This window comes from Polypterus senegalus, chromosome 3 (genome assembly GCF_016835505.1).
Source record: "Polypterus senegalus isolate Bchr_013 chromosome 3, ASM1683550v1, whole genome shotgun sequence".
NCBI classification, from domain to species: Eukaryota; Metazoa; Chordata; class Cladistia; order Polypteriformes; family Polypteridae; genus Polypterus; species Polypterus senegalus.
The window spans coordinates 117170443-117194169 of NC_053156.1; the positions used below are offsets into that span (position 1 = coordinate 117170443).

The window sequence follows — 23727 nt, forward strand, 5'->3', positions numbered from 1 at the left end:
ACGCTGCCATTAGTTTTAAATATCTACTCTGCTTACTGGGTGTCATCAAGAAGAGATAAGATTTCGAACAAAGATCAAAATTACGGCTTATAAACTTCTCATGCAAGTATCCAACTATAAGATGGTTTCAAAAGTAACACTGTTTTACTCTTAAATTATTAGTCAGTATTGATTAACATTTCCACTAACTTTAAAGACAGAAACCTATTCACTTATAATGAAAAGTCAATGAACACTACAGAATATTCAAAATCGCAAATCGTTTTTATAAATTATCCGTAAAGGTTTTAAGTGTGTATCCATTTGTAAAAATGTACTTTAGTCACGCATGGGATTAAATAGTGGGTATTAGGATCAGTAGTTCGTTTTAAATATCACTTTAGAGCAAATGCCACATTGATGGTTACTTTGTATAAATACAAGGTGAGTTTAAAACACGAGCAAACATGACTACAGAGTACAAGACGTTTTACAAAATCACACGTTTTAATTGATGCTCTCGTGAAAAAACAAACACAATTCCGGGAAGAAGTAGGGGGAAAACATACAATACATACTGTATAGCAATATTTTTGAATTGGTACACATTCATTCTAAATGTACTACTTAAAACTGACTTTAGAAATCGTTGGTGAATATAAATAGTTTTAAAGAAATTTTAAGGTTTAAGTTAATAAAGAAAAACAGTAAGCTTACTCAATAAAACACAATAATAAACATGACGCCTGATTAAAGAGCCCACAAGTACAATGTTTAATAGATGTGCAATAATAAGAAACCGGCTCCTGCTGACCTATACGTCCGAAGGGACCAAACTAAATCGGTTCCTTCCCAATTTACTAATGCAAGATAAACATTGGCAAATAAAAATCTTGTATCTTTGTAGTACTGGGTCTCTACAATTCTACATTGAGAACTAAGACTACTTCCAATCATCCAAAGAGTTATTACTGAAGATACAAAAAAACTTCCAGAATAATCTCTTTCAGGTGACTCACAATTTACTAATTAAGTTAGGTCCTGGTCGTGAAAACGGTTACAATTTTCAACAGTTTAATTTAACATTTGTCATAAGTACAACATTAGCATTCGGTGCAGGTGGCTTTGGCTGTTATGTTGCTGTTTTCTACTAAGATGTGCGATTCATTTAAGAGAGAAGGCTAAAGAATGACAAAATACGAAATGCGTATCACAGCCTGTGATACCGTCAGGCAACCCCCACTTCCTTCGTCTGTTAAAAAACGAGACCCCCTTATCTCCGCCCCCGACCAAAGGTACCGCCCCTCTACGACATACCTCACCTGTTAAGCAGTTGTATAAATTAGTAAACCGTCCAGATTAACGTATAACAGTATAATAATTAAGGTCATTCTAATCCTTCATTTGGGAGAGGTACAGTATACGTGTTTATTAACTGATTGAAATAGATAGATAGATTAAATAAGCACATAGCACAATTATGAGAACCTAATCAAGATAATATACATAAATGTATAAGGGTAAATTCTATTAGGGCAAAGGGCTAGTTGCATTGTTTTAGTTGGGGATCAAGTATACTGTATAATCAAGGTTTAAACCAATATGCATTACTTAACTCTATAGTCATGTTTCCGAGACACATCTAATTAGTCATTCTAAAGTAACGAGTACAAAAAGTACCTTTTGATGATTTGACAAATAATATAGATGTATTAATGTGGCTATGGCAGCAGCAACGCTGTAAGAAAACTACGTCTCAATTTCAATTTACCAAAAAAACGAATAGGCATAAATTACTTTATTCTAATATTAAGTGTTGTTATTAATGTATAAAATTAGATTACTGATTCTTAAAGTTTGGCTTTCAACAATACATTTCCTCAGGGCAGTGTCCTTTTACATGACATGCTTTATCCACTAAAAAGCGCCTAAAGACTTAACCAGAGAAAACCCCTGTTTGGACAGCGACGTCAAGCTACGCTCTGTAAATTGTAGTCTCACTGAAGCCAAGCACTGATGTGTCATTATTTAGTGAAACGTGCATGAGCTCGAATCGTATTAATTCAAGGTAAGTCCACACAGCGGTCTAGTTATAGTTTAATTCGGAACAAATCATAAAATATTGGATTTTTCAGCAGTTTAGCTTTGCGCCCGCTCTAATCTCTGCGCTTTCTCTGCCATGCGTAGTAAGATGCTATTTAGTTTACTTTGTCTTTATGAACAATTTAAAGCGGAGTTAAAAGGCCGCACTTTTTCGTGCTAGTATTTATTAAAGCCAGTTTCAAAATTTTCAGTTTTCTTGAATGATCAGCGTAACGGTTTCACATTTTCTCAAAGAAATTGTACTGAGATTTTACCAAACTTAGCAGATAACGCTGTTTCTTTATTACATATACTGTTGATGAAATTAACACGTTGCGACATTCAGTTACTAAAGCCATGAATCATCGTTAAAAGAACAGCAAGAATTTCACACACATTTCTTTCGGTAAATACCTCCCAATACAGAAGGAAATAAATAATGCTGGTAAAGATTATATACAATGTTGTCTTGAAAATTGGTTTGTGTTCATTTTCATATATCATTTTACATGGCTGTAGTCTGTGAAATGTTTTCATTCAACTACCCAAGTGTTTTCCTTTATTCCGGGTGGTAAGTAACATTTAAAACTGTCGTGTGCCAATCATCTGCCAGCACAACGGGCTGCAAGTATGCTACATTACCGACCTGAGCTTACGGGGGCCTCCTTCGTTGTGCTCATAGTCTTCCGGGAAATCTGTAAAATAAAGAACAACATTCATTCGAAACGGAGGGATGATTCGTGTACAAAGACAGTCGACAGTGTTTTGTTCATTCCTTTTGCTTCACTGATAATTTACAACGACCTAAATAAAGAAATCAAGGCCTTTGGCGTTAACTGAATTTATCGATGGCTTACCTTTGCATAAAAAGTCAGCTCGATGGGGTAAGATGTTGTTGCTTATGCAAATTTAATTTGCGAAAATTGTGGTCGGTCCCTGTAAAATGCAATTCACTTTTATAATAGACAGAATTGGCTCCATGACAGTGTAAGGTATCCTTTTCGTTAATGAATATTTAATTAGGGAGCTGTAACTTAAGAAGGTTTACTTACTGAAGCTTTTCGTTAGGCTTTTGCTTACATTGTTTGCCTTTTTGGGCTGTTCATTTGTACAAGTGCAGTACCTTTAGCACATCAAGTTAAACTGTTGTGTGTGGAAGCGACTGTAAATATGAGAATGCACAGGGACAGGGTAAACCGCATCCTAAATATTCACAGGAACTATCTGCTCTTTAAAGGGACATTATACATAACGCCAACTAAGCAGCTAATAGTATAGAAGCTGGGCATCCGAAAATTTAGAAGAAGATTAAAGGCTGCAATATAGTCACAATTGTAAACAATTTGATTATAACTTTAAAAGCATGAAATAATGTAAATGATCTTTGATTAATTTTGTCCACCAAGTGCCTCAGCACCACTTATGTTAACGTGGCTCACAATTGTCCATCTTTAAAGTTCAGATACATTTGTTTGTCATCTTTAAATAATCATAACACTTTCTAATTAAAAGTTCTGTTTCATATGTTAATTGCTTAACATCAGTTCTTGATTTTAATTTACAATGATCTGTTTTGTTTCAAAATGGTAAAGATTTGGCTAAATTGTCCATGATTGTTTTTACATTTAAATTACGACTTTAAGGACCACAACAATGATACCATATAGTGTCAAGGAATGCATTTAGAAGTATTGTTCCCTTAGTGATGATAAATTGCTGACTGTAAACTATGATGATTTTACCACTTTAAGAACAGATCTATGTCAGATCTTGGTTGCAGTATTCATACAGTGAAGTGCAGTGCAGTGATTATTGGGTATATCTTCTTAGTAATTGAAGCAAAAATAGAATGTGCAGTACTTTAAAAAGAACTAACTAATTTGCTTTAAGTATTCATACTGTGCATTATATTGAACAACAAAGATAAAACATATGTAACTGCTAATAATGTATGAAAACAAAAATAACATATAAGCAACTGAAAGTTATTTTGTTTCTTAAAACATCTCATTAAAATAGTTTTAATGGCTAATGACTGATTAGTGCCCTGTCTAGTGTTGATTCCTGTTTTGTTCCCAGTGTTACCAGGATAGGAGCCAGTTCCACAAAACTCTGTACTGGAATAAGTATGTTAAGTAAATGGATGGACATAAAGAGTACTTTACAGTTTCTACAGAATTTTAAATAAATCAGAAATTATATATAGTGTTCTTCCCATTTTATCAGTTATTGAAACTAGTAGAACCTTTTAAATGCAAAAATGTGGTTGACGTGGTTGGCAATTGATCTTTCAATAATATTAATTATTTGGCTATTAATATAACAAAATTATTATCAAGATTTAATATGCATGTTTGTTACCTTCAAAATACATGTTTCTTTGCAAATTTACCTTATATATACTACAACTCTTTAATGCCATTGATATTTTTTATGCTATAATTCATTTATGTTATAAAACTAGCACAAATATATGCAACATCATTAAAGAGAACACCAAGTGATTTAAAAGTAGAATTGCTGTTACTATGCCCTTACAAAAGTTTAGATTTCCCATTTTTTATGTTTAAAATATTATTGAATATTGCCTTCTTTTGCTGTTTTGTAGATCCATTCATGAATGTTCCATGACCTGATTTCTGGATTTTTAAACAAGAGAACTAGAACATTAACTTGAGAAGAATAAATTCACTTATTGAAAATGTTTACACAAATTATGATGGAATGATCTGAAATTTTCTCAAGGTTTAAATTGTTAAGAATGTTTTTTTTTTTTGTTAAGAAGCATTAAGATTTTGAAATAAAAACATGTTTTTTTAGCTCTGTCATATAATTCAGATGTTCTTTAATAGTAAAGATTAACGCAGCTTTCTTTGTTGCATTTCAGAGTAAAGATTTCCAAATTGGATTAATATTTATTCATTATTCATCATATATGTATATAAATGTATATGTTATATTTGAAGCCTAAGTATTTCATTTCATATTTGTCAAACACTCATAACACACTTGGCAGGATGACTTCATTAAGTATTTACACCTAAAACACTTCCATATATATATATATAAATGGAGATAAATCCATCTGACTGTGTGACAAACTGGATTACTGGAAGAATTACACCTGAGTCTATTATTTTTTTATTGCACAGCCTGTGCATTAGAATTCAAATTACAAAATCCAAAAACCTTAATTTCTTACAAAGGGAAGGTTTAAATCAAGTTCCCCCCCAACATTTCTTGCAGTGTTTACACAGAGTATTCTTCTAATTTCTGTTTTCTGTAAAGATACACCAAAATATTAGATGCTGACCACTGTGAAAAGATAATGTTTGAAAAATCTTGAGTCCTTTGAACATTTGTAGTTAAAATGTGAAATAATGCTGCTATAGCAAGAATTTTAATAACAGATATTTGGAGTACATTGGTTCACACTGATCATGAATATATTCACTAAATCAAATAAATCTACTTAAACAGATGTTGAATAAAAATAATGCAAATATTTATGTATATAACAGAAATATTTAATCTTTATTTTATATGATTGTTTTTACCAATATTTTTATGATGCTGTTTTGTTGTTACATATATTATCGTATATGAGCAAATTACATATAAATAAAAATTACAATATAGGATGGTTTTCATCATTTTCTTCCCTAATCCATGCACTTTGTGATGACCAATCACCAATAAAGGCTTCTCCACACTGCATAATGAAGTCTTTGTTCTGTGAAGAGCAAAGCTTGCAACTCATTGCCTAAAATACACTGCATAACCTTTTCCCCTAATGTGTAACCTATGACCTTTAATCTGATGATCCTGCATATCCTGTACTCTATTTTTAGGGCCAGGGTGTCAATAATATTCCTTGTTTTGAATTTCAAACTCAGAAGTGTCAATACTGAGGAAACAAACAAAATATAGAAGGTAATTGATGGTGTTTTGTTATTTGTTAGATTCTTTTTAAATATTACATTTGTTAGAATCTTACATTATGTTTTTCAATATTAAATTAAGCATAAAATACCACTACTCAAATACTTGTATTTAAGAACATGTAGGAATGTATATATGTATAAATATTACTATGACATATTTGTTTTCTGCTTTCTGACTAAAATAATATTGGTTAATCCCATAATCTCCTGTGAGATTCAAACTATTGCTTTCATACTTTATTATGTTTAAATAAAACAAAATAACAATCAGTTACAAATCATTTATCTTCTAATTCAAATAAATGAATGAAAGCTCATCTGCAAAAAGCAGGTTGTATGCACACTAATTACCATAGAACGAATTTGTACTTTTCACTGTAGATCTTAATTGGCATTTAAAGTTGAAAAAATGTCAAGTCTAAATGTTAATACAGATAAGCCTATAACATTTTGTTTAATATACTGGTTCTTAAAATCTAAATTAAATGTATATACCAGAATCTAGATAGATAGACTGATTGATATTCTGTATTCTGTATGTATCTAAATTGCATTTACTTATGTGTTTATTTAATGATTCAGCAATCTGGTCAGCAATGTTCCACATTGATTTTATGTCATCATAAGGACTTGTGTCACCTTTGTGCAGAGATGTGCATGTTTATCTATTGTACTAGCTTTTTTTCTGTTGAAAGTCACTCATCTGTATATTGTTTGGAAGGAAATTTCAAACTAAATGCATCACATTAGAAGAAAGCACTGTTCATTTATTTTTTAACAGACTGTAACATGTTTCATGCAAGTTATTTTACATGTCATTTCCTGCACAGTAATTGCTATAATGATGCCAGATTTTTTTTTCACAGAATACAGAAGTGTATAATGTATTAATTCAATTAATCAGCATATTTTTTCTACAAAGGTAATTAGTCTGTAAGTGTCCAAAATGCAAAATTTGCTTAGCAAAATAAAATGATTTAAATAATTCCAGTTTGTCTATGGTATATTTGAGAATAAAAATACATTCATACATGAAAACAGCAGACAGTATATATTTAGGATCTGTTTTTCTGAATCTTCTGCACTTTATTGTCTGTGGTGTCTCAAGTAATACAACAATTACTCAAAACAAAGGACTATATGAAAATTCTATCAAATATTAAGGGCAGATGCATGAATTTATAAGATACTGATTGACAGGCTACTTAAAGTTAAAAAACAAATGCAAGAGAGCATGTTCTAATTGATTGTGTACACTTAATGTCACTTTTTAAGCTAGAAAGTCATAATTTGAAGTTAAAGGAATTCAATTTTCATGGCACATATTTGAGTGATGCAACTAAAAGATAAGTTATAATAAAGACGTAGCAAATAATATTTTGCTGTTTTTCTTCCACACAAGGCAATAAGAAATACCACACAATTAGGCAATTAGTGAGAGCCTCAAGAGTCACAAATCATTGGGGTGCAACTGATCTGAAAAATACACTGTTAATGGTAAAAAAAATAAAATAAATCATTGTAAAATTCTGAGATATTTTCCATGGGTTTAGTTTTAAGAGTATGAACAGCTTTTTAGTGCTAAAGATAACTATATATATATATGTATATATATGTGTGTGTGTGTGTGTGTGTGTATATATATTTATTTTTTTTTCTAACTTTTGCTTCATAGCTTAAGCAAAACAAAGGGCATTCCTGAAACCCTGTTTTCCAACAATGTTCTTTTCTGTATGTATGCAATAAGGGAAATTAAATTTAGAAACACTTTTGTGGTAGGAGGCCATTAAACCCTTTACTCGGCTTCTGAAATGGCAAGTACAGTAATACTGCAACAGTAATAACCATGTTTCAATTTTAAAATTAAGCTGGAGGCTTTACTGCTTTGAATACACCTGAAATAGAGACGTGTACAATCTGTTTATATTATAAAAATATTAAATCTCTGACTTAAAAAAAACCTAGGCTACTAAATATCAGTTATACCTGCCAACTAGAATTCAGAGAAGATATTTTATGGTCGGTGGCACGATATTGTTTTCTTGCATTTACTACTTTAAAGGTGTATAACTGGCGCCTGTCACTGCGACTGGGTGCCCCCTAGCGTTTAAACCCTGCTTGTGCGCGCAAGGCATGTAAGTCAACCGAACAAGTCGAGCAGAAGACATGGAGTGCTCAGCATGTGGGCAGCTGCTGGCAATGCTCTGCAGCAGGATGCGCTCCTGTCTGAAAGGAAATGATATTTCCGTCCACCTTCTCAAATTAAATTGACTAGCTGGACAACGGGCGTCGTATAAGGATTCCAACTCTTGGAGCCTTGCCAAAGAGTTCGGCGTTCTCTATGTTAAAGCCATGAATGTGAACCCGGAAGAACATGAGGCGACTTAACGTCTTCATGGCAACGCATCGATTGCTCATACCCGGTCTCTGGGCGTTTTGTTTCGAAACACATCACCTCCTGCTAACCCGACCCCACCCACGGTGTGTTATCATTTCCGTTGTCATGCTCAGCTAGGTTAATTTGTTGCTTGCATTGTCATTAAATTAAAGGTAAACGAGGACTCTTACCTAATATTCGCCATTGCCGTAGTGTAATTTTGTTAAAACCCTGGTGCTTTTACTTCCTGAGTTGATTGGGACTTGTAATTGGAGCAGTCCCGGTTATAGCGGAGAAGACGCAGCAGACGGGTAAAAACATTGAGAAATGCAGCGATGTCTTACCGCTAGCTACCCCGGCGTGGCGTCAGACCACGCTCACCTGCTCTCCACGCGGAGGCAACGCCGATTGGTCGCCGGCCTTCACGGCGCCACTTTAAATTGGACTAAGCGCCAGGACCACCAGCGCGATGCGACACGCGTAACTGAATAAAGCTCGATGGCAGCGAACGTGGACATGTGATTAGCGCCTTTGATACGATGGCTGTCGGAGATGCTGCAACTCTGCTAAACCAGATTTGCCCGACCCGATTTATCTTAGCTTATAAAACAGCAAATTTCTGGAGAAAATGTCAACCCGTGCGCCTGTAGTTTTGTAGTACACACCTCTGAAATACGTTTCTGTTTTTGTTTTAAAAATATCTGTATCTATGACTGTCCATTGGTGACGCTTTATGGGATATGCCGTGTACCTTTAACCAAATCATTCAATAACTTGATCCAAATTTTCAGTGGTTTGCAAGTGGTAAACCTTTCTATTATTCCTAAGAAATGTATTTTTATTTCAGGCAATACTATAAACAGAGATTACTATATTGCCTTATTGTTAATTTTACTTTAATTGACAGCTATTCATTATGTGCAGGAATAAATTCCAATAACAATTTTCACTGCATTGCAGACACTGGACAAATCTCATTGATGCTCCATTACAAAACAAACCCTGGTCAAATGGCACCATTATGAGTAACATGTAAAATGTATTTTTGAGATCAGTCTCGGTGTTTGAAAAAGTAGTATAATTAGCTTAATTCTCACTCAGTCAAAATTAGAAGGGGCCTAACATGACAATCTCATACCTGCTTAATCCAATTCAGGGTCAAGCAATTTAAGGTAAAATGTAAGATTTGGACCCTGTACAGGGGAAGGGTCCACATATGCATACGCAGGCTTGATTTAAAGTCACCAAATGCCTCGCTAGACTGTCATCAGAACTGTATAGGAAGAAAACCCCATGCAGACTCAGGCAGAACTCCACACAAGAAGACCACAGCCAGTATGGTACAGGATTCAAACCAAGTATACTTAGTCTTAAAGACAGCATTACTAACGACTGTGCCATCATGCCACTCAGAGAAGGAGCATTTAAAAATTGTTTAGCTAAGTACATTAAACATCTATAAAAGCTCAAACACTGTTGTTTAGTTATTTCAAAACACACATACTGTAATTGAGTACAGGACATTTTCTTAAATATAATATAAGCTATGGAACATGTTTGCTACAAAGTTTTAATTATATAAGTACTTTGACCATACTTTTACAAAGAATGTTTACAAATATTATAGTATTTATGGTATAATTACGGAATAAAAAATTAAACTTTCTTAAATTACCATTTGACTTTTCTAATAGTACAATACAGTAAATTAGTGGTGGTTTATAAGTTCTGTTCTGGGGCCCACTGGTGTTATATGTTTAATTTCATCCAACCTCTGCTTTTAATTGGACTTCTGTCTTAACTGATCAAGTTTTACATTTCCTAGTTTCTCTGTTGTGGTGTCAATTCAAAATTTACAAAACCGTGTTTGCTATATTTTGATTTTATTGTAGCAAGCATTTACTTATGTTGAATGAAAATAATTTTGTGTTTTTTACCTTAGTTTTTAAGATTTTCATTGTGATCATTATCTTGACTTTCATTTAGCTTTTACAGTGTGTTGTTATTTCAGTCGTTATTGATTAATGAGCAAACCAGGGGATATGATATGAAGTAGCAGCAGTCCTATTCAGTTATTGTTTGTAATGGTGTTTACTCTATTTGTCATTAATTTTCATTATTAGAATGCAACACTTGGAGCAATTTCCACAAACAAAGTGAATCAATAACACATTTTACAAAACAGAATTTAAAACTATGATAAAAATGTTAATATTTATACATTTCTTAAAAAAAGTAAATCTTACTCTCCTGTGTATTTCTGGACTTGGGATAGAAAGAAAAGTAATTAATTAATCAATTAGATTAGTTAGAAGTAAAATGACTGTATAAAAAAGATCAGGGCATATAGCCAGAGCAGTCCTCCCTGGCCGAACTTGATACTGGTAAGTGGTGAAGTGGTTCAGGTATTGGACTTTAAACCATAACCCATAAATGAAGTTCCTTCTTCTGACTAATTGTGTGCCTCTGAGCCATTTATTTCACAGAGGTATGTGCAATGATAATTTGGAAAATTGGATGATCGGGTAATTTTCCACATATTCTTAAAAACATTTTCATTAAAATGTATTAATTGAATGCTATGACTAAGACAAAATTTCAGACAGCAATGTGTAAAATTAATGTATTGGTTTGGTCCTAAGAAAAAAGTGACTGAGATATAATGGTGCTTAAAATTGAGTACCAGTTTTAAACATTAGTGCTACATTGAGGAATTTACCTTTGTATTAAAAGTCATGTTCTTTTTGTTAGAAACTGATCTGTTATGTACTATAGTTATTTTCAGAATAAATACAAAATATATTTTATGTTTCACCTTTCTTGCACATTAATTTATCATTTTTATGCAGCATTTAGAAATGCATTGTAATATTTTACTATTGTGCATATATGCATCTTTTCAGATAAATAGCTTACTACTGTAATTTTTTCGTAATTTGTTAATTTTGTAGTTTAGAAAGGGTACTGGAAGAATACAGGTATCTTTGTTTCTTGCTTCTGATGTAAGGCTTTGAGATCATCATAATAGAGCATAATTAAAATGGGAAAGCTTTTGGTCTTAGTTATTTTTTCAGCCTGTTTATTGTCTTTATTACTAAGGAAGAGAATTGATGTTGGTGTTACTGCCATCTAGTGTCTGACTTTTTTTTGTTATTGTATGCGTGACTTGTAATTTTGTGTCTATGTTATTGCACAAATGACGAAAATATACGCTACACAGGTTCACTATGAACCAGAACATTAAATTAGTTAAAAAAGCCATATAATGAGTATAATTGCACAGCAGCCACGCAGTGCTGTTCTTGTTCATGAGGAATCTATAGTATAGAATATACTATAGCTAAATTATTAAGTTGCAAATTTGTATAATTGTAAAGATTTAAGAAAACGAATCCATAAATTTGTTGTTAAAATATTTGAGTAAGAATTCGTGGACATGAAGCATATATTTTATTTAAATATACTGCATGTCTACCTATGATATAAATTCTTGATTATTAATGATTTTGATTAAATAAAGGAAAATGCACATCTGAAAAGTTGAATATATTCGACGTTGTGTTATTCAGTTATTTTATAGTGTGGAAAAGTCTGTTCCAAGATGCTAAAAAACCGAATAATTTAAACTAGACTTAATAAAGACGAATTATTTTGTAACAATTCCTACATGTGTTATTTAAAGAGATGTTTTTCTGCAAAGAGTTTTTTCTTTTTTATTATTTATGTTTAAATCTCTTTAACATTTGTGACAATATTTAAAGACAGCATAACAGTGTTTTAAATTAGAAAACCGAGGGGAATTGCCCAATTATACTTGTAAACTGAAGTGTTTCCGTTCTTTTGTGCTTCAACTGCTGCTCCTTATTTGCATACGTGACGTAATACGTAGGTGTGAGGCTAAGATTTCTTTTTTTTAACATATTGTTGTTCTTTGTATCACCAACAGACTTTGTCAATAATCTATTAATCTCTTGAAAAATTCTCTTTGTTTAAAACAGAACCTTAACGGATACGGTGTAAATTGGATTGATACTTGCATCTCGAAAATAAAAAGTGTGATTTTTACTGTTATCAGTATTTGTTTTTATTACTTTTTATTTGCTTTAGTTTTGATTATTATTCGGTTTCGGGTATGTTGTTGTGCAAAATCCTTCAAAAACCTCTTATTGTAATGCCATAGTTGAAAAGGTACAAAGAAGCAAATCCGAAGTCGGATTCAGTAATACTTAGCAGGTGTACTTTATATTTCTGGACTTCTTCTGTGTGAATTTGTCCAGTAACGCTAGATTCGTTTTCCTCAAGACTCGTTCACATATTTAGGCAGTTTAATCTCATTTTATACTGACTGTGCATAGTGTGGCATATATAATGCTGGCACTTTTACTGGTTCTATTATTTTCTAGAATGTTGTTTCTTTTTGCTTACGAATTAAATACTTCACAGTAACTAACTGCCTGGGTAAAATAAAAGTTCGTTCAGTGTGTTATAGCCAATTTTTTTCAATCTTACGTGCTGGGCGTGTCTCATTTTTAGATTGTTTGTTATTTCTGTCGTGCTTTATTTTATTATGATGCAGCATATTTGCATTTTCTGTCTTCTTTTTGTAGATTTGGCAATAGAGCAAGTTGTTTTTGACAAAGTAATCAACAAAAAACAGAAATTTAATGGTAGTTTATTTTCTTTCAGTCTATGTTGCCATTCTGTGACAAATTTGTACAAATTCCTAATTCTCAAGTTTTATATACTGCACCTCTTTAAAATATTGTCTAAAATATTGCATTTTATTCTGTTAAAAAGTCGGTTCATATTTTTCACTTGAGAAATAGTTATTAAATCTAACTTTATAAATTATTAAAATTATAAATATTTTTAAAATATTACTTGGAGATTGTTGTTAATAGTAAAATGAAATAAGGTGCAATAAGAGTTGGAAATTAGGTTTTACTTTGTATTTTATTATTTACTAGCCTTATTGGAATGTTGTGAAATTAATATGAACATAAACATTTTCTGCATGTCTGCTTTTTAGTGTAAAGACAGCAGTTAATAAATATGCAAATTTTAATTCCATGTTGAAAAGAATAAAAAGAAAAAACAAAGTTGTTAGAAATGGGTTTTAGATTTTGTATCTTTATTTAAAGTGTCCCAGAAAACATGACACAATAATTTACTATCAGTTTACTAAAATAAAAAGAAGTTTACATAGATCTTGACTGAAGTTAGGTTACAATATTTTACTTACTTTTGTCCCATGGACCTGAAATACAAAAAAAAAAAAAAAGTCCTGAAAATGTATGGATGAAAGAATAGTTGGACAGATATTTATTTAGTTAGTATTTTACAGGAATAACATACAGTTTTGAGTTTTGCTTTGTCTAAATATTTAGGTCACATATGTGAATACTGTTATTAACATTTGGTTTTTGATCACCCCTCTCCCTCACCAGGACATTTATTGTTGTTACAGCTTTCTGAAATGATTAATCCTGGAAAAAAGATCATATTGATTAAACAAATTGTATTTATAGTTGTAGGACATTAGGAGAATGATTAAATTAATACAAATGAGGTCCTGTAATAATTCACTTTGTTTTAAAGTGTTTGTTAATTCATAGTAATCTTAAAACAAAGCTGTAAATATATAAGTGTACGACAAAAAGTTTACAATTCTTACTATTAAAATTCCAAATAATCAAAGTGCATAGTATAACTAAAATGCAGATAATATTTAAAATGAAATTGTCCAGATGGTTTTTCAGTAGTTGATGAAATGATAAATATTTTCTTGAGATAATAATACCATTATAACTATAATTTACTTGTCTCTAGTAATGTGTTGTGTTGCTCTTGTTCCTAACAACAGATGTCCATTGAAGTAACCAGCATCAGGCTATCGTGGCAATATGCTTTTATCGGTTTGAATTAGGTTATTACACCACATGTGTTAATAAAGAAATGGACTGAAAAAGAAAACCCCGTTCAATGTTGAGAATCCTCACAAAAAATTGCCATGACAACCATTCAATACATTGTGAATCCTGAACAATCAGAGCAGTGGCTTTTTAAAATGAATTTAAAAGATACATACTGTATCTGTACACCTCAGCCAGAAGAGCTTTAAAATGAATTATAGATTTTATGCAAATACCCAATTTGTACATTGCTTTATTAGTTTAGTATGGCATACTTTGTGCTTTCAGATGCTTTACAAAATGATTGGTTCTGGCTGTTAATCTACACAATAAAAAGGCATTTGCATCTGCACTCAAAGATGAGTGTTAGTTAGAGCAACATACTTAAAATTAATTTAATTCTTGAAGTGGAATTTAATCACTTATAATCTTGATTTGAATGACAAATAAGACAAAATCAAAAGTATTTGCACAATTTTAATCTTGTGACAAAGGCAATGTGTTGCTTAAAAGCATTGATTTATACATCTGAACTACAGTATACAGCTCTTTTACATTAGACATTTCGTCTGTTACATAGTAGTTGTTGTTTCTTTACCATTTTAATGTTTTTGTGCAATTTGAACAAAATTGGTTTGACTGTTCCTGCATTTTGGCTCACCATGTTTCATTTAATCAAGCAATACTAATGATATTTGTTGTACTACCAGTATATTTATATTAAATACCTTTTTAAATCTTTTCTATTTTTTCTTATTTAAAAAGGTGCTGTTTGAGAATATCAGTTCTATAGTGTCCAGACATGAATGAGGCATTGGTAGCTCTGGAAAATTTGATCATTTTGACATATCAGAATTTGGCAGGAGGCAATTGTACAGAATTTCAAAATGGAGAACTTTCATTCTTTTTGTAACATTTTGTTGAAGCACCTTATACTAACTTGAAGACCATAGGCTGTTCCTGGTGCCTGCCTTGCAGTCAGAGTTCTTTCTGTACACCGTCCTCAAAAGGTTCCATTTGACAGCACGACCATTCAAAGGGAGACTCCTAAAGGTTAAAGGTCAATTTGAAGAATTGTAGTTTCTACTCCCCCTTTCTTGGATCCAGCTGTTAATGGTGGCCTTTTTGCCCTGCTTACTAGAATGGTGTTTTCTCCGGGTTTCTTTCATTATTCATCTTCTTATCACCTATTTAACATGTAGCTATAGTGCTATAGGAAATCAAAAAATATTCAGTAGCTGATAATCAGAGAGTAAAGTAATTGAGCCTCCTGGCATTTGTTAATGGTAAAATATGATGCAATTAATATTTAGAAGTAATTGATCTTGATTTGAACTTATGTGATAATGTGAATGTTGATGGTTTCTGGTGAGGTAGTATAGGAAAAGCTATTTTTTTGCCTAGGTATATCATATGTATCCAAAATTCCTAGTTAATAGCTTAGTTTAAAAAAATCAGTCCATATTAGTCCAGCTCCTGATCTATACGTTCTGTCAAGTACCAGGTACAGTACTAGAAGCCCAGGTTTTCATAATCCAGACTGCACCATAGGTCACACAACTGGCAACAATGACTTGTAAATATGGAGCAGAATAAGGGGAAATAATATGGAAAAGTTCTCATGACTATTTGTTTAGGCATTTTGTTAAGGGTACTAAATTCTGACATGTAACAGTATGCATAAAAGAAACGATTATGTGTTACCTTTATTCATATGAAGAAATCTGAAGTAAAGGCTATACTTTGGCATAACAAACATTACAGAAAAAACACAGCACCTAGTTCTTACTAAATCCTAAAAATTATTAAGAATTAGCCATGTTCAGATTATATCAGGTTAAAAGAGAGTCTACAGTACATAAACTGATGGAAAATCTTGAAAAAAAACATTAATACAATTTTATAAATTAAAATATTAATGTTAATTTTCATAATTTAGTTAATTAAATCACTTAATTATCAATATAAGTTAAAAATGAGTTATTGACATTTGATGCCAGTTCTGGTACAGCATAATGGTTGCTGTGTATTTCTTTCTTCTTTTCATTTTCCTGAAGACATATAAAATATCTAGCTCAATAGTTATATAGTAGCAAGTATAAGGATTTTAGATTAGCATGATTGTGCTATGTAAGAAGTTATGTTGTGCATTTAATTAGAAGTTGATCACATTTTCACTAGAAAATTCTAACTTTAGTTCGCCATATCTGTTCAATGTATTACTCTGTGACTTTATTATTGATGCCAGAGAATGCACTTTTAAAGCAAAGCAAATCTAGTTATAATGTTCCATTTTAGGAGAAAATATTTATATAGAATAGCAAATTCACAAATACTGTACATATTAAAAAATGTCTTTTCTTTGAGAGGAAATGTATATATTTTAATGCCTACATTGACTTATTATAAGCTTTATTTTTTTCTTTTGAAAATTAGGAAAGTCAACCAATGCCCAGTTTCTATTATGTGGAATCCAATTAATGGAGGACGAGTTGTTATCAATGTATTGGTTCATCAAAATAATAGAAATAAGAGTAGTCTTCTACTGTATATTTTCAATATTAAAACAACTGAATATAATTTTTGCAAAAACTCTAAAATCAATTAATCACTTAAACAGACATTAATAACTAAATCTTGTAGATCAAAAGTTAAAAAGGAATCAACTATCACATTGTACACTGAATCAGTTTATAGTGATAAGGCACACTTACATAAGTCACTTCACAAAGCAGGCCAAGGGAAGTTCAGAATACTGAGATAAAATATACACACTTATTTATTCTCCATCTCACTTATGCAGAAGTTCTGCTGGTGCAGAGCCTGTTCCAGAAAGTACTCTGTACACTCTGGAGTAATGGGATATTAATTCATCAAATTGTTCTGTCACACACCTATTAGACACAGTTGAAGAAAGTACGAATAACAAAGCTTAATAAAAAATTAACCAAATTTGCATGCTATGTCTTCGTAATGATGAGCAGGTCAGCAATTGAAGATCTCAAGTGTTTTTTATATTGGTTTGAGACAAATATGGAAATCAGGCAAACACCAAGTTAGCAGCAAAATTTTTAAGTAATTTGACACTGTTCTGGGGATCAGTGCAGTTCAGTTAAGTGAGGAATGATGTGTTCATTACAATTTTTCTGTGTCAGACCCCTTTAAAGAGTATTTTGAACATGTCATTATATGTTGAACTTCATGCAGAGAGAGTAATGAAAATGAATTGCATTAAGACTTGACATTGTTTTTTCTGTGATAAAGGAAGAGATAAAGGACTGTACCCTGGCAATTTTCCATAGATGGTAGAAAATGACCTAACTGCTGTAGAGGTATGATTTGCAAAATGTTTTTTGGCATGACTCCAAGGCTGGTAACAGAGGAGGTTGGTAGACGTTTGTGGGAGCCAAGTTAGCCAACCTAGTTAAAAGACACATGTTGGGAGCTGAGCTGCCCCCACAAGAAATAGCTTACTTTTTATAGCATTCAATTGTACAAAGTTAGCAGGCATTCATGAACTAATATTAGTAAGGTGAGCACTGAGATTACACATAATTGATATGAATCGAATAGTTGTAGGGTAAAAGGTTTAAAAAGTCATTATTGAGTATAGAGAATGTTTGCTTGCATGTGCTAATCAAAATGCTGCATGTCACTAGTCCCTGGAGCCATTGTTAATGAGTATAATTACCTTTCCCCAAAATTTATTTTTTCCTTACCTGAAAAACCTTTGTGTTCCTTAACTGTAAAATCTCAGAAAACATTTGCCATAAATCTATTACTGATTCTAAGATAAATTTATGACAGAGTTAAGTTTTATTTGCATACAGATGAACTTCATGTGGTGATAGCAGAACAAAAGTAGACCGAGCACAGAAGAGGCACAGCAAAATAGAGAGGCTGAAGTTAACATGATTCCCTGCCAAGTACAAAAAACTACTTGCATTTATGAAGAGAACATGGAGTAGCATGATTTTAATTTTAGTGCTGCACATGTTCCCTGAAAAAAGTTTTTTGTATTTTGTTTTCCATAACTGAAACACTCATACATCAGAACAAGCAACCTGAACATTGAAGAAAAGTAGTACTTGGATAGACTTTTAGTTTTGGTTTAACTTGTTAAAACAAACTGATGTTAGGGAAGATGAACATTTACATTTATCCTCGGAACAAGAGTCTGTAGTATCTCAAAAACAGGAATTTTTGTGAAGATTTCTTCTCTATTGTACAGTTCTTACCTCTGCTGTGTCTAGTTGACTTGGTTCAAGCAAAATTTCCAGAGACCGCAGTGCTTTCTGAATTATAGGAAAATATTAAAGGAAGATGCTAAGCTATTACAACAAACATAAACTGATGTGGTTGATACTTATTTATCACTTTATTCAGATTGTTTACAAGAAGATCAGAGATGTCAAATGGTGAAAGAAGTTGGAAGTTGGCAAAAGGTATGGGAGAAGTTAGGAAAACATTTAAATGAATAGGTTTGGGTGGGGACCAGTTTACTGTGCCATAAGTGTGTGAATTGCTACCAGTTTTTAATCATGACTGCACATCTATTGATTTGCACCAAAAGAACAGAGAAATGATATAAAGTTTATGTGGGTACACTCTTAAAAATAAAGGTGCCAAAGTGGTTCTATGTAGTGATATCATAGGGAGACCATTTTGAGTTCCCATAAGAACCATCCACATGAAAGTGCAGAAAGAACTTTTGTGTATTTAAACCCATAACAGCTTCTATAAATAACAATGAATATAGGAAAAAAGATTTGTGAAATATCAGTGCATTTACTGTATGACTTTAAAAGGACTCTTGCTGCATACAATCACACATTCTAAGTTTGGGTTTTACTAATCTTTTAGTGTCTTGAAGGTCTTCTACTATACATTAAAGGATTCTGTTTTGTCTACATAACCAATTTAATGTGCAAAAAACAAGAATGAAAAGGTGCTTTGTGAAGAAATATTTCTATATTGAACCACACAAATCAGTAAAATGCCCTTACAGAGCCAGTATTTGCAAGAGTGTAGAACTTGTTAAAGGAGCTGAAACTAATGCCAGTTTATGCCATTCATTATGAGGACAATGCTTCTCTCACTTTGATGTATATACATGGATACAGATATTCAAAAGTAACTGGAAAACTATGATGACAGGGCATTTTATCACACACCCTCATAGATGTCTACATACTGAACATACTTCAAAATATGAAACCAGCCATCCTACAGTCTGGACCTATCCCCTTCTCTGTTTTTATCTGTTTGGACTACTTCAAAATGTGCTGGGAAATAATTGATTTGCAGAGGACGAGTGTAGTGGATATTATATATAGTTGATAATCAAATGGTCACTGTGTTCTGTATTTTGAATTATTTTCAAGATAAAGGTATTTTTGCCCTATCCATATGTGTATAAATAAATTTAGCTTTTGTTCACACACATCTATAAAAATAAAGTGTTTGAGGTTATACTAATATTTAAACACTATTGAGAATGATCAGTAAGTTGTAGTAAAAAGGCCCTCCTTAAAATAAATTAAGAGCCAGATTTTTTATGCAACCAAGAACATGTTAGAATTCTTTCTTTCAACAGAAAAGGAGGAAGAATGGCATAATGGAATATTATATCACTTAAGCAGATAAGTTTTGTAAACCATATTTAAATAAGTTCATAAAAGAGCTGACAGAATATACTGTGTTTTGTTGCCCTCCTATCGGTCAAGTTTTTAAATGTTTTTCCTGAAATAAGCCACATAGGCACAGCTGGAGGACCAAGTCCTTAGCAACAAAAATAATTTTTATTGATAATCTTGTTTTCTTCATTGGATGAAAGATTCTTATTCTGATGATGATGATGGCATGCTGCTTTACTGTGTTTTAACAGCTGTTTAATTGGAAAAGTTAAACTAGCATCAAATGCTGGTTTTACAGTAATTTACAAATAATTTGACCTTCACTTGGTTATTTTATTGTGTGTAAAGAATGATTAGACAATTAGTGCAGGATACAAGTTAAAAAACAGAATTGTGAGCTTGTGCCATTGCCAAATATAATGACAAGGTGAAAGAATTGGTATATAATTAGCTTCGTGCTCAACCAAAACGATGTTTTACTGAAATACCTCAGAAGATCATAGGCTGTTGGTATATGTGTAATGAGAAGAGGGGGAGACTGTATTGAGAAGTGCAGAAGTACAATTTTAGGTAAATAAAGACCCCTTGTATTTTCAAGAAGTAAGCCAGTTTGTTATTTTATATGTACTTTAAGCACATATTAATTTTAAAAATGGACATTAATTAACTTAGTGGTATGCAATTCCCTTGGAATATTATGAAGTAAGCATAGGAACTCCTTCGAAACAAATAACCGTCCATTGCATTTTAGTCATCCTGATAAAGGAGCATTATGCTATTGACAGCAGCATTTTGAATAGTGTAATTGCCAGGTGATATTTCTCAGATTGCTGTATCTATATATACCCATAACACTCCAACTTAAAGAGTGGATTAGGATGACTTTGTCTGTTTCAGTTCTTCATCATTTTAATTGCTTTAAGACAATCATAAATTAAAATTATTTCAGTTAAAAATATCCATGGCAGTAAGAAGATGCTTATATTCCTGAGTGTTGTGGCTTTTAAAATGACATGTATTTGAGCAGACTGACTCGTCTCTGGTTCACTTATCAAAAAAATAGCTGTGGCAATGTTTATTTCAAATTGTCAATGTGTTAAATAGGTTATAAATGTATAGGACAGAATATTTTCCCAGCTGTTCAGTCTATGCAAGAAAACATACTTAGCCTAGGGATTTCAATCTATTTATCTAGTATAATAATATCTATTTACTGAAATTACTCAGTCCATCTTTTAGGTATGAACAAACCCTGCTTGGGATGCTAGTCCAACAGAAAACATGCTCATTGACACACGTACATTCAGTGACACCAGTCTGATCTTGCCAGTCAAGTCAAGGCAAATGTCTTTGGGATGCAGGAGGATGATGTAGGATTCTTTGAAGAGTAACACATGCTGATATCAGAACAACTAGGACACTCCTCACAGACATCGACCACACCAAGATTCAAAGTTACTTATTATAGTAATAAAAGTCATTTGTTTAGTTCTAAAAAAGTAATTTGTTGATGAATTGTAAAGACTGATTTCTGAATTAATGTGGATACTTTATAATGTAAGAAAAGGACTTCAAAAGTATATCTGACTGCATATTTCTGATACAAATAATTCTTTAAAATCTGGGTTTTTTTTCCTTTTAGAAAACCAGAGGTGGTTCCAAAAAGTGAGATAATGCTAAGGAAGAGAAGATTTTTATTATTCAAAAGATTTTTCATCTCTGAAATTTACTGCTGTAATATAACAAGGAGTGAACAAATGGCACATTTGCAGACGCGTGCCTTTTCTAGCATTTGGGAGATTCATGAGTCACCTACAATATCATACCAAACATGATGAAGCTAATATTGGAACAGTGTTGTATGAGTAATTCCATCCCCCTGCCCTACATACTGTACATCCAAATGCTAAATTAAATAAAATTATCAATTTTACTTCATCTGCATGTCTGGCAAATGATTTCCCAGGGTAAAGGACCCAGTAAAGCCCCAAAGGAAATGTATGAACAGTAAAACCCACACTGTCAAAACAAGAGATCCTTTACTTGTCAGTATAAGATGACAGATAGCACTACACTCTTTCTTGAGGGTGGTGTCCCAGAAGTGAAATTTAATGGATCTCCAAAAAAGAGAGGGCATGGAACCTTGGAAGGACAATTGAGCAAGTCCCTCAGAACACTGTAAGGCTGGCAATGCAGCAATGTTTTTTCTTCATGAAGTGTAGCCACAGAAGGATGGTAAGGGGATCATCCGGCCAGTACTGTAGGTGTCAAGAAATGGTTTATGCATGTTAGTCTGTTGCCCAGATGAGAGGGAAGGAGAGAGCGAGAGAGTGAAAGGGTAGGCAGCTTAGGAACTACCTGGAAATCCACACTAAGACTAGACTGGTTTTAGGACCAGGTTGCACAGGGACAGTAGGGCTGCTATTAGAACTTGTATGTTGGTACCCAATGTAGGTGATTATGCAGCTTGTCATAGAATTAAGTCCAGGAAAAATTTAAAGCTACTTCGGTTCAGGAGTCTGGAGAAGAATGAGACTAACAGGTAAGAGGAGTGTTCCACAGTCGATTGAAAGAGACTACAAGTAAGAAGGAGTCCATTAGTGTGATACATAAGATGTTGGCACCTGTATGAGGCCCCTCCAACACACAGGTAGGGTTCAGTCCTGTGTAAGGATAGCCAATATGCATAGTAGGTTATTAATCTTGCCAGTTGATTTGTAATTTAAGATCCCCCTCTATTTCCATCCTTGAGTTTAATGAATGCTCCACTGTGAAGGGCGGAGAGACACTAGGAAGGCACAAGGTTTTCATAATATTTAGAATGTTAAAAACAATCAGAACAAAATAATCCATTTCAAATACTTTAAATTCAAGTAAAATTGTATCCCCAAGCTATAAAATGTCATCCTTTTATTTCAGTGGTCACCATTTTTTGCTATAATACAGATACTGATTTTGTGATATGGATGCATAAATAAACACCAAATAGTTAAAATTTAATTTGTTGTAATGGTGTTCTCTCCTCTAATAAGAGTATGTCTAAAATTATTGTATTAACCATTTATTAAGTCCAATTAACCAATACACTTCAACGACTAAATATAAGTTAATAAATGTAAATAATAATAATTTAACCTGCAACACAATTAAGTGTTTTCTGATTTCCATGCAATAGTAATTATTTTTTAAAGTATGGTGTGATAGGCATAAGCTTAATGTAATCTTTGAAAATAACTGTTCCTTAGTCATTGGCTTATTGATGACTAAACAGTTATTTTCAAGCTGCACAGTAATTTAATATGGTTGTATCCAAACTGCTCTTTGGAAGAGTGGCTCAAGAATGTCAATATTTATTCATAAAATTATTACATTTTTGACATAAAAATCTTCTGGAATATATCTTATGAAATATTTGCGATATCACCCCCATTTTAGATAGGAATGCAAACCGTTAATTAACTTACATATACAGATTAAAATATTGCATAAATTGACAATAAACCAGCAGTAGAGTTGTACCTTAACAGTAATCTTTAAACCTTGCATTAAAATGGATTAGCATTCCTTTATGTTAATTAAGGATATCGATTGCCAATATTTTTGTCGTCATCAGCATGCACTGTCTATAAGTAATTGATCTTTCAGTAGGAGATTATAAGCTTGGGAAATCAAATAGGTGTTGTAAATTTGTCTTTGATATTTATTCTATTAGAAGTAGAGTCTGTGGTTCCTTAAAAAAGAAAATCTGGGTCCAAGCACAGGGAATTAAGCTTAAATATGCTTATTGTAAGAATATC

General features: G+C 32.4%; 1 protein-coding gene across 2 annotated transcripts in view; it reads right to left on the minus strand.

Moving 5' to 3' along the window:
- The window catches only part of lin28aa (lin-28 homolog Aa), a 93274-nt gene extending 84607 nt beyond the window's left edge, over window positions 1–8667 (minus strand). The window contains exons 1-2 of one of the 2 annotated variants that reach the window (XM_039749952.1): window positions 8574–8667; window positions 2708–2756 (exon numbers count right to left, since the gene is read on the minus strand). In XM_039749952.1, coding sequence (XP_039605886.1) covers window positions 2708–2741 — 34 coding nt within the window. In that variant the 5' untranslated portion in view covers window positions 2742–2756; window positions 8574–8667. Of the gene's footprint in view, window positions 1–2707; window positions 2823–8573 lie in introns of those variants that run through there. The other variant, XM_039749951.1, reaches the window with a different exon arrangement.
- Window positions 8668–23727: the final 15060 nt, after the last annotated feature.